At 40.7% G+C, this 12,941-nt stretch overlaps 1 protein-coding gene across 4 annotated transcripts in view; it reads right to left on the bottom strand.

The window, feature by feature from the left end:
* The window catches only part of PTPN13 (protein tyrosine phosphatase non-receptor type 13), a 211,006-nt gene that overhangs the window by 95,543 nt on the left and 102,522 nt on the right, over positions 1-12,941 (bottom strand). For all 4 annotated transcript variants that reach the window (XM_039539642.1, XM_039539644.1, XM_039539645.1 and 1 more), the window contains 2 exons: positions 7,314-7,499; positions 3,101-3,194 (listed from right to left, as the gene is read on the bottom strand). In XM_039539642.1, coding sequence (XP_039395576.1) covers positions 3,101-3,194; positions 7,314-7,499 — 280 coding nt within the window. The remainder of the gene's footprint in view (positions 1-3,100; positions 3,195-7,313; positions 7,500-12,941) is intronic.

Below are 12,941 nucleotides of genomic sequence, written 5' to 3'. Positions count from 1 at the left end.
CCCTTCCCCTGCTCTATTCCACCCCCTTCCTTCCCCACCACCCCCACTCCTTACCCAGCCCCACCCCAGGCACTCACTGTTGCACAGAAAATAGGAAGGCTCCCAGCACACAGAAGGGGAGCACGACTGGCACTAGGACTCAAGAGGTGGCATTCAGCTGCTCAGTCTGCAGAGCTGAGAGACAGCCTCCTTCAGCTGGGGAGCTCTGCGCTTGCAGAAATGGGGGGCAGAGGCACGTAACCCCATGTGCCCATCATGCCTCACCCCGATTTGGGGGGGAATGCCCCCCAAAAACTGAGCCCATGGTCACCCCTGTGACACTACGTCCATATTCTTCATAGATATATTGTTATGATATGATTATGGCATAACTATGATGTATTTTATACAAGATAGGTCATGTGAGATATCACTGAAAAGGTTATGATTTACTGAATATGATTATCCTATTTGTATGCATGTATTATTTTGGTTCTGAAGTTAGGAATATTGTCTATGCATCTATTACAAATGTGTTTACACCTGGGGAACGCCCACTAGGCAGAATGCAATCAATCTAGATGGCTGGCTGGGAAGGGCCATTAGGGAGAACAATAGGTCTTAGAAGATGCTAGTCGCCCACCAGTGAGCCTTCCTGAGGACCCTACAAATGGCTTCCTAGACATGGCTGCTATGGCCCTACAGGGACATGTGACCAAATCACGTGGTGCTGGACTCCATCTTGGAATACCAGTGTTTTTCCATGGAAAGGTGTGGGAACCTACTAAGCCTGGAGACAAAGGGTTCCCGCCATATGCAAAAGCTATTTAAGACAGGGAGTGACATCATCGTGGCTGTTCTTCACTGACTCCCCGCCCGAGAAGATTGCTGGAAACACCTGAGAAACAAGGACTGAACTGAGAGAGGGAGCGAATTTCATGAGTTCTCTGTGCAGCGCAAGACAGTATAATTTTGGGTTGACCCTTCAAAGGGGTGTGTGCACTTGAGTAACTGGGCAGTTCCTTAGCTGAGCCTTCCCATGCAAAGCTGATCTCAGCATCTGTGTGAAGCTGCAGCTGGGTGTGTCTTCACCTGTATGTGTGCTGGAAGGGGACTGAGAGCCTATCACAGCAGTACAATGTAAAGGGAGTCCAGGCTGGTGGGTCAGGTGAGCTCAATGGTATCCCTGTTCCAAGTGGCACCCCATCAGAGCCCCAACTCCCAAAGTGGCTTCCCTTTGGTTCCCTGCCATTTTCTGCAGGGAAGCACGGGAATTCCGCAGGGGGACGGGGCGTTTTCTGCTGGCATACAGTCACACAGAATCCCCCCAGGAGTAAAAGTTTTTATAGCCAGAGGGAACCTTATCCGTATAACACCAGCCTAGCACAGAAGTGGGTTTGGTAGCTGAAATACACTCTCACAGGTTGATAGCACCATCTGTCCAGAGAGGAGAAAGAGAAGTGGGCAGCCAATCTTTTAACTCTGCATAACCTCAGGAAGCCAGATGCTGCATCTCAGCTGAACTTTCTGAGTAAATATTTTTTTTTAAATTCCCTTCTTAACCAGTTCAGAGGAGCAGGCCTCATATGTACCGAGTAATGCAAAGAAAGCAGGGTGAGGGGAAGAATATCCTGTCCTATGTTGTTTTATAAATAAATCATACAGGTTACAGTGGGAAAACACCTGTTAGATCATCTCATCCTTCCCCTGCAAATACAAGGTATAGTCCCTAGAGAGAGGATACGCTAGACATTAAACAGATACTACTGCACACTAGAACTGAGCCAGAAACCCATGAAGATGCTATAACAAGATGGTTTGTTAGAATACCAATCTCTGAAGTTAAGCAGTAAAACCCAAACATAACTATATGTTAACAGCAAAGCTTAAGACTGTAAAGACATAAAATTACTTCTGCTAAAGACAGTCTTATAAGTTGTGTGTATACAAACAAAAAGAAACAATCAAACAAATAGAAAATCCACACTCATTTGAGAAGAAAAGATTTTAAGTTAAGGACAGTTATATTTCTTGGGGGGTGAGGGAGAGAACAAACAAACATTGCAAAAAAAGCTAAGGTACTAAGTGCTATATTATGGCTGTAGAAAGCAGTGAGAGTAGCGCATGTGCGAGAGTGAGACAAAAGGGATACTGCATCATCAACTGTTCCTAAAGGCATACTGCCTGTAGAGGACAGCAGGAAAAACAATCAGCAAAGGAGGGCTCTTAAGAAAAATTCCACCTCTTATTTGGAAGAGCAGCCTACCATTCCATCCAGCACCTAGCCCTGAAGCCCCAGTCAGTACAGAACAGTTGCAGGGCCATGGCCCTGCCCAGTTTTGCCTTCTTTGTGGTTTCTAGCACTACTGGCAATCCTAGTAGCTATCTTGATGCTTGTAATCCCTTCCAGGCTACTATGTTTTTTAAACAACACAAAAGTAACAAGAAGAGCTGAAAAACAGACAGTAAAATAATTTTGTACCCTGTTTGGTGGTGGCAGATGGGCAGAGACTGACAGTAACATGTGAAGAGTTGAACACCTTATGTACCTTCTGCGCAATGATAAATCTGAGCAATTGTGTCCATTCGCTGTTTGAGAAGTGAGCAGTAACTGCTGGTAGTGAGATACCACATTTGCATGTATGTATTTTTAGGCTAGAATTGACCATTATGATCATTTAGTCTGGACTTCTGCACAATTCAGGAAAAATGAGTCCTGGTTCAAACCCATAATTTCTGGTTGCCCTAGAATATAAATCTAGTCTTGATTTAAAGATTTCAAGTAATGGCGAATTGGTAAATTGTTCCACTGGTTAATTATTCTATATCAGATATCTCACTCGAGATATCTGGCATGTGAATAAACCCAAGCTCAACGCACAGTTGGAACTGCATGTCTTTAAAAATTACATTCTACACAATTCTTATTCACCTGCCATCAATGGGACTTAAGCATGCACTTAAGTGTTTAGCTGAACAGTGCTCTCTGGTGTACTAACCATCAGGCTTCGGAGGATGTGAATGTGAGTTCTCCCTCTCCTACTACACTCATTTGGCTGACTAAGCATCCTAGATTTCTTCCATAAGGCTTTCATCATCCTGACCACCCAGGAGCATTTACCTGTGGGAAGTCCCTTCCCTCTCAGCCTCTCCCGAATGGCCTGGCTTCTGTCTGTCTGCAATTTTCTTTCTCCATTGCAGGAAAGCTGATCAACCTGTAAACAGGCAGTAATACAAAGTCAAGTGTTCTGAAAAGACCATGTTACCATGAAGACTGGATACTTCAGGACAAAAGGCCAACACATTTAGCAGGACATTGTCTTTCTCAGGCAAATAAAGTAATCATACAGTATTTACATTAGTTTGTCTGTGGAAATTCAGAATTTCTTCATTGAATTGGGATTATCAATTTGGATTTCCCACAGGGTTATGTTTTAGGAACCCTTCCCTTATTAGTATCACTTTAGTAATATTTGTTCAATACATGTTTGGCATACTTTCCCCCCAAATAAACAGAAAATAATTCCATAAATCTACAACATAAATATGTTCCATTACAGTAAATGGAAACTAGAAGAATTAAAGTAGCTTTAGATATTCCAGGATGTGCATATTCAGGGTTAGTTTGCTAAATTACGGTTTGTACCTACTATTAAATGCAAGCTTGTGGATGATATTTTAGGCTAGTTCCCACATTAGCTCTATTGGATGCCCATACAATAGCTTTAATAATTTCAGAAAAGTGTTTCCGTCAGTGTTTCCATAATTCAAAGAACAAAAAAGGAAATTCCAACTCTTGAGATATTTTATCACAGCGTCCCAACATTTAAAAATAAATGTTAATTCAATATATTGTGATGGAGCAAGGCCGGATGGCTACAGGAAAGTACTCAGGAACAGGTATGTTAGCCCCAGGCTAAGCAAATCCCTAGTACCATGGGAACCAAAATGGCAGTTGCTCCAGGGTAATTAAGGCACCTGGGGCCAATTAAGAACTTTCTAGAAGGCACCGGAGAGAGCTACATTGATTGGAGCACCTGCAGCCAATCAGGGCAGGCTAATCAGGGCACCTGGTATAAAAAGGGGAGCTCACGCCAGTCAAGCAGGAGGAGCCAGAGGAGAGAAAAGTGTGTGTGTGTGTGTGTGTGTGTGTGTGTGTGTGTGTGTGTGTGTGTGTGTGTGTGTGTGTGTGTGTGTGTGTGTGTGTGTGTGTGTGTGTGTGTGTGTGTGTGTGTGTGTGTATATATATATATGTGTATATATATATATATATATATATATATAGCTGGGAAGCAAGAGGCACAAGGAGCTGAGACTGAGAGGGTATGCTGCTGGAGGATTGAGGAATTATCATACAATCAAGCATTATCAGACACCAGGAGGAAGGACCTGTGGTGAGGATAAAGAAGGTGTTTGGAGGAGGCCAGGGGGAAGTAGCCCAGGGAATTGTAGCTGTCATGCAGCTGTTATAAGAGGCACTATAGACAGCTGCATTCCACAGGGCCCTGGGCTGGAACCCAGAGTAGAGGGTGGGCCCGGGTTCCCCCCAAACCTCCCAACTCCTGATCAGACACAGGAGGAGTTGATCCAGACTGTGGGTTCCACCAGAGGGGAAGATCACTGAGGTGAGCAAATCCGCCAAGAAGCGCAGGACCCACCAAGGTAGAAGAGGGACTTTGTCACAATATACATTTATCGGATTCTGGATACTTGCATACAAATAATTCAAAGAATCTTTTTAAATTGCACTGATAATGTATACTCTAGCCTTTCTGTAAATTAGAAACTAACTGAAGAATTAGGATTGCAGCTTGTGAAAAATCAAGTTACTTTCTATCTAGTACAATTACCCAACTAATTAGCAACCCAACTAATATTAAATAGGTTCAATCAGTGATCTCCCCATTCACTCTTTACAAAATATTTTAAAAAGGAAATGCACCCAATGACATTTTAAGATATTTTGCATTTCAATGGATAATCTCCTATACAATTCAAGAGGAAACAACAATGCCTAATCAGGGTCAACAGATATGTACAGGAACACACTTCTAAACTGGATGCTCTATATAATCCTGAGCAAGAGCAGCACAGTTTCCATATATAAACAGTGTATGTACATGATTAAGTTGGCGTTTCAAGGATATCTACAGAAACAAACAGCAACAGGACCTATTTGTGTACAATGGAATAAAACTGGGGAGTGAAGACTAGCTCAGTGCATAAAGAAAACAACCGCACCACGATGTCACCAACATTCTGATGATACCCGGTTCTATTTTCCTTTCTTGTTTAGTGTGAACAATGTGGTCTCAGATATTCCAATGACTTGGTGAAACAGGGAGATGGATGAAAGACAGCTGGCAAAGACTCTGTTCAGGCAAAACATAGGTGATGTTGATTGGGAGAGGGAAACAGAAGAACTAGCAGAATCTCAACAAGCAACACCTCAACTGAAGTTTTTTTAATACTCCTCCCACTTATTAAGGTGGCGCACAAACAGGGGCTTTGGATGGATTCACCTTTGATCCTGGAACTTACAGATAGGCATTTTCAGCCACTACTACCTTTTCCATCGATGCTGGCCAAGATAAAGGGCTGGTCAAAGTCATTCACATCTTTGTCACCTCCAGGCTAATAGTACGCTATTGCACTATTAGCTGGGACTGACTATGAAAGCCATGTGGCAATTAAGACTGATATAACATAGATCAACTCACCTGCTAAGCAAGAGACATCATACAAGACAAGTTCACACTAGTGCTCTGCACTCTACTGGTTGCCTATAGGTCACAATCCAACCCTATTTTAAAAACTCTGAATTTGCTGGGGCCTTGTTGTCTCAATTACTGCCTCTTGCTCTGCATTGTAGAAGAATAGCTACACTGAGTTACCATGGAGGAGCTCAGATACCACACTGATAATCACTGGAGAGAAATAGATTCAGCTGCCATTCTTAGGCTGCCAGAGACCAGAGTATGCCTCACAGCGCTCTCTCTGGAAGGCCTGTGGGTAGGGAATCAGTGATGGCTGGAGATTCAACTGAGCCAGAGTCATATCTCTTCATGCAGCAATTTACCAACCAGATTAGCAAGACCCTGACAGCACTGGAATCTCCCATCTCAAGAAACAGAATATCAAGCAATGCACTTTTCCGTGATCATACTGGTGGCATGTGTCCAGGGATCCATTTTTACACCAGCTATATCTGAGTGGTATCCACGAGAACTGAAACGGCCACAAGGTCGGCCTCCAAAGAGATGGGATGATTTCCTAACAAGGAGATGTGGACAAGCATGGCAAAAGATGGCCGGAGCGAGAGAAGATTGGAAGACATGTTGTGATTGGCTCGGTCTTAACTGATGAAGGACTGACAGTCTATGCAGTAATAACTCATTTTGTTCCAAAGGGTTGAAGCAGTAGAATACTGTAGTAACATAGCAGTGAATCAGAACCACAGTATCCAACACCTATGGTCCAGCAATTCTGTAGAAATACTTTGCTTGAGTTGTCTGATTGCTATTATTAGAGATAATTTATAAATGAAAAATACTGGGAGAAGTACTGTTTGGCACCATTAACAGTTAGTAAGCTCCATTTCTATTCAGAGTACTAAAATTATGTAACCATCCCATGAATATGTTGTAACATTGTAGCGAAGGGAGAGGTTGCCAGTCAGGAATGGTAACTTTTTGAGATGAGTTAATGTCATTCTTTTTACATATGGAAATAATAAGTGCATGTGTCATAATAATATGAATTCCCTGTCAGTAATAATGGCTGACAGCTGGGTAGAATCTCAGAAGAACTTAAGTCTGATGACACATTCCCTTATTTCCTTCAATAAACAGTCCATAACAATTTAAAATGTAAAAGAGAAATACAGTAAGCTAAAACAAGTGTTAAACACCTGACCCATAGCATCTATTCCAATTTTTGTTTTTTATCATCATATTAGCCTATATTTTAAAAAAAATGTTTCTCCCCATTCCTGTGTGGAAGATCCAACACAACGAGAAACGGACCTTACCAGGGAAACTGCAAAAGTGACCATATATAGTGCTGCCAAATGCATAAAGTCAACTAACAAAAATTAGAGACCACAATGTTTTCCATTAATCTTTCAGTAATTGCTCTTTCTTGTGCTGCTTGTGATAAAAGCAGGTAAAAAACATTCAGACAGAAGTGTAATTTTTAGACTGAGTGTCCCTTTAATATAAGTTGGGAAAAATTACAAACAAGAAGCAAGTCTGGTTGGAGAGAGACTTTAAACCAATTTCTTCACTGTGTTTTTGCAATTCTCAGTTATTGCTCAACTGCTTGTAAACACTTACCCCAGAGAGGCTTCCCAGAACCAGTTTAACCAACTGTTTCACATATGAGAAAGAAGGTGCACAATTACTGTTCCTTATGTGGGCACTGCAGGCATCCAGAACCGTCCGTACAGACACACGGGCATAAAAGACATCTTCGCACATGCCAAGCAGTATGCTGTTTAGGTGATCCCCAAGTTTGATAGGCTGATTACAGAGGAGAAGAGGAATTAAAAAAACAGACAACAGCACTTAAATATCTATCAACCACATATGCAAATACATTGATTTTCTAAAGTTTCAAATTACTTTCAATACTAATTCATTGTGGCACTTCTGAAAATTCCACCTAATATGCTTCATCTGAAAACACATCTCATTGACAGGGAAAGCTGTTTGATCTAGTGGCTATGGTTCAGGGGATCTAAATGCAGGATATGTCACTAACCTGTTTCATCTTGGGCTATTCACACAGTCTGTAAACTGAGTATAATAATACTTGTCTACCAAGGACATTAGGACTAATTAAGATTTTTAAAACACAGTCTTGAAAAATAACTATATTCATTGTAACTGCTAACCATAAGGGACTTGGAGACAGTATTTGCAGGAACTTGCTGATGAGAGCTGACAAGTGTACTGAAAAGGTTTCTATAACCCTTTAGCTAGTTCAAGATTTTACTTCAACTGGATTTGTACTTTCATATTCCAGAAAGGTGTTGGATTGACTCGTCAAGTCTCTTATGGCTAACAATTATACTGGAGATGGCATTTATTATTATTCAAGATTATCTAATGTTTAAAAATCCTTTCCAGAGTCCAGAAAAGTTTTTAGATATTATTAGAAAAGGGGCAGGACTGAGGGAGCAAAGTGATTGGCTACGTAAGTGAAGCCCTGCAATTATGGGACAACACCCATAGGGTTGGGAACTACTTAGCCTTAATTTTTTCCCATCCAAACAGTCAATCCTATCATATTCTAAGTGGAATAACACTCCAGGGTATGCAGTAGTCAATGATAACACCACTTCCCAGACACTGTAGGCACTTGGCCTTCAGCACTGTGCCTCACTACGCACCCAAGGTGGGCGGTTATCAAAGAAATACATGCCCTGTCGTGTGGTGTTCTTTACTAAGCACATTAAGTTTCACAGTATTTCTTTCCATTTATTTTTGAAGCTTACTATAAACATTTATTCTGTATCACCCTGGTTTAACATACAGAATTAATATAGTGTTTTACCATATACACTCTAATAGGCACTACTGTCTTTCAATTAATTTTTTTTAAGGGAACAATTTTTCTCTCTCTCGAATCACAGAAATCATTCTTGCATGAAACCTGGTACACAGCAAAGAAGCTAAAACAACATATTCATCAGCTAAAAACATCAACAAACATTTATAAATTGTACATCTTACATCTGTGTTACAATGGAAAAGTTAAATATTTTAACTTTTTATAAAGATAGATCTGTGAGTTCTGCTAGAATGTTAGCTACTAGCACTTACCACATGCTTACAGGACGGGTAAGAAATTCACCAGATGAAAGTTGCTCTATTCTAGGGTGACAACAGTTGATTTTCTTTTTAAAGTAGCTGAAGTGCTCGCAATAGCTATAGCCAATTCCCTCCATGTTTCCATTGTACCTTTCTGTCGTCAGTGGCTCACAACTTTCTAAAACTTTCACTTTTTGGGCTGACATTATCCATACCTGGTCTCTGCCTCAGGGTGATTCCACCCCCCCTCTTCCTCCCGCTGCTTCAGATTATAAAGTAGAGCAGGTCAGCTGTTTTTGAGAATGAAGGAAAAGGGAAAAGCCCACACTTTCCCCATTATAAAAATATTTTGCAATCTATACTGATGTAACACACACACACACAGAGACAAAGAAAAAAGCAGTCTATAGTAGGGGTATATTATAAGCCAGAGCCTGGGCTGAGAGGGGTTACAGAACTGCTGTGTAGCAATGCACCCCCGCCCCCCCTCAGGCATATGGGAATAGATGATCCATCCTTTTAATGAGCACAGTTTGCTTTTTCCCACATAAGCCTTGTTCTGCTGGATGGTGCGTACACAAGGGTGGAGTCACAGTCTCTTCCTTTATCGAATCTAGTGTCATTACCCACACTAGGACTCTTCAAATCCTAACCATCAAGCATATAAAGGACCGGGGATTGGGCATAGTCCCAGAATTGGAGCCCAAAAGAACTGGGAGATCTTTGTATCCTCTTCCCACAACTTGTACACCCACATAGGGTCAACCACAATCTGGCCCTTACCATTAGCTACAGAACGTACAAAATGAAGGAAAGAATTGGAAGCCCCTCAGAGCAGGGACTGTCTTTTTGTTCTCTGTTTGTACAATGTCTAGCACAATGGGGTCATGGTCCATGACTAGGGCTCTTGGGCACAACTGTAATACAAATAATAATAACTGGTCTTTAGTCTTGTAGTTAAGGCACTGGATTGGGATTCAATTCCAGGTCTGCCACAAACTTCCAGGGTGACATTGGGCAAGTTACAGTCTCTCTCTGTCTCAGTTTGCCCTCGGTAAAATGGGATTCATAATCCTCTCACATTTTTGTCAGTCTTGTCTATTTAAAGTGTTAACTCTTCGGAATGGGGACTGTCTCTTATTATGGAACTCACCTACCACAATGCAGCCATGATTTCTGTTGGCATCTCAAGATGCTATGGTTATATAAATAATATTGAAGGAATGCATTTTTCTAAAAATATGCTAGTAGTTACAGAACATATCAATACTATCATGAACGAGATGACATTTGGTAAACGCCGAAAGCATGTGCTTTGAATGAAGAACTCAACGACAATCTGTAACCCCCCAAAGAGTCCATTAGCACAGCATAATGAACTTCTGGATGAAACTCTTCAGAGCATGCTTTGTTTTTCCATTCTAACTAAATGATCCCTGCATGCAACTAGATTACTCTTTGGTTTTGGGAGGAAATAATGGTTTTTTAAAGTGTTGTTTTTCTTTTTTAGGTTATAATATCACCAAAGCCACACTATAGTTACAGTAATGAAGGCATTCATTATAAATCCCTATGTTCACTAGCTAGTTTTTCCCAAAAAATCAGCTATTAGGGCTGAAATAGCTTATACTTACTCTCAACCCCAGAGGCAATTTTATTTTATTATCCAAGTTTATAGAGAAAACCCATGGTATATATTTTTCATTTCTCAAGCATGAAAATGTTTTTTATGCTTAATTATTATTCTGGACTCTGACAACACAACTTGGAGTTAAAACACCCATTGGCATAGACATAATCCTCAGGAAAAAGTGTGTGTGTGGGGGGGTACGCTAAGAGATAAAACAGTTTAAAATAAAATAAGGTATGAACTAATGAAAGACAATAATAATCAATCTTTTCCTTTGCTATTTAAGCATGTAACACATGTATATACAGATATAACCACGCTCTTGTGTAGATCTGCACAAAGAAATTCCCTCTTAAAATCAGTGCCATACACAGTCAATCATTCTGTCTCTACTAACTGCTTGCTACCTTAAAGACTGCCTCAGAAGGGGTGTAACTTCTGTGGCAGCATGCATGGGTGCCTTCTTGACTGTGCTCTTTTGGATGCAGAGTATTCTGGAGTGCAGAAGCTCAGCAGGCACATGTTAAAATTAAAGGCAAAGGTAGGAAATTTCTGCAATTTTGCTTTTTTTCTCTTTCCTGACACACATCAGCATGATATCCTAGAGGGGAATTGCTGTAGTGCTGGTAAACCCAGATGCTGGAAGCTCTGCTGCCACTAATGATAGAGATTTCTAGGGAGAGAAAAGGGAATAAAGTTCCTATCTTCTGTTCAGTTCTCAACTTCCATAGCCTGATTTCAAGCCAGCACTCCCATTTCTACTGCACAAACCTAACAACTCTAAGCTGCCAGGTCATCTCTGCCCCAGATCATAAAGGTGAGAAAAACCTGTCAATGTGGGGATTGAGGTAGTGGGGAGAGAAGGAACTGCAAAGGAATATTCCTGCTAATCACGGTGGAAGAGGAACAATATTATCCACCAATATGCTTTTTCCTCTTCAGTTTTACTGGAGCTGTAATATGTGCCCAAAGGCCTTGATTTTCTATTTTTATTAATTTTTACTGAAAAATTCCTGGGTATTACAAAAGTATTATGTAATTTTTACCAATTTTCATCACATTTTGTACCACCCAAGTACTTGAAAATACTGATTATATTAAGAAAATCCAATCCATTAGATTATGTAGATGGGTTTATGTAAATAATAAATTAGTCCAAGTGTAAATGTGAGGCTTCCTGTTAAAGTATGGCGATATAGTGGAAGATACACAGATGCACGTGTGTGTGTACATCAGTGCTTGAATCCTAATCAAAGGAGTCACTGTCCTCTCTGCCTTTGAAAATCTTTCCCTTTATTTCTCAGCCATAACACTGTATCAATAGCTTTCTCCATTTAATTAGTAATAATAATACATTTTTAAGCAGCTGAGTAAGTTTTGTGCTGAAAGCTGTTTTCCCCCCCCCACATCTGAGCAGGAGTCAAGCCAAATGTATAATATCTGCATATCCCTACCTCATCACCTAACGTACTTTTTGGATACAGACTCCTAATTTTTCAGTCTCCTCCAGCCATTTCAGCGATTGACTTGAAGTGTAGTTGTTGTGTGGGGTTTTTTTTTTGGTGTGTTTTATTTTTTTGTTTCCTAAGATGAAAGAGCTCTGGAAGAAGATGAGTCAAACGTTAAAGAGTAAATCCTCCCAAACCTGACTGAAGGAGTTCTGACAGCTGCACATACTGTATACGAGATAACCAAATTGAGCAATAACAACGAGGAGTCCTTGTGGCACCTTAGAGACTAACACATTTATTTGGGCATAAGCTTTTGTAAATTTGTTAGTCTCTAAGGTGCCACAAGGACTCCTCGTTGTTTTTGCTGATACAGACTAACAGGGCGACCACTCTGAAATTGAGCAATGAGGTTAAGCTCTAACCAGTCCATAACTGTGTCTACAGCTGCTAGCAAGTCAACAGCAAAGAAGTCTACGCCCTATTCTCAACAAGTACCCTCCCTTCAGAGGCAGTCATGTAATGAATTCACCCAAACATGCTTACCTTAGGCTCATAGAAATTATAGTAGGGCCAAATGGAGCACAGTGGTCAGTATCTTTTTAAGTAAATCACAAATACTTTTTTACTGTATTAAAGAAATTTCAATATGACAAACAAAAATCAACCCATTTTAGAATCCCTTAATAAAACAGAAATCTGATTTTTCTTCTGATAGATTCACAGCATGATATACAAGCAAGTTGTTTTTGATAAGCCTCAAACAGCTGTGGTTCATTGGGAGACATAAGGGCCAAGTTGACTCCACATAACTTCCAAGTGAAAGACAATGCCAGTGCTTTCCCCCCTTCAAACCAACACTACAGTATCCCTAATCAAGAAAAATAAAGAAGCAAACAACCAGAATAGAAACAGTGAAGAGTATTAATTAGAGAAGAATAGGAGTTTTGTCTCATAATGGACAAAGCAAGCTGCTTCACTACAAGCAAAGCTCTATGGATTCTGTGGTAAAAAGGTCTTTAATTCTACAGCAAACCGCCCTGCTCTCAGCGGCATTATGGTTAGGAGTGA

This window comes from Mauremys reevesii, linkage group 5, assembly GCF_016161935.1.
Source record: "Mauremys reevesii isolate NIE-2019 linkage group 5, ASM1616193v1, whole genome shotgun sequence".
NCBI lineage: Eukaryota > Metazoa > Chordata > Testudines > Geoemydidae > Mauremys > Mauremys reevesii.
This window is presented reverse-complemented; position numbering and strand designations above follow the sequence as displayed.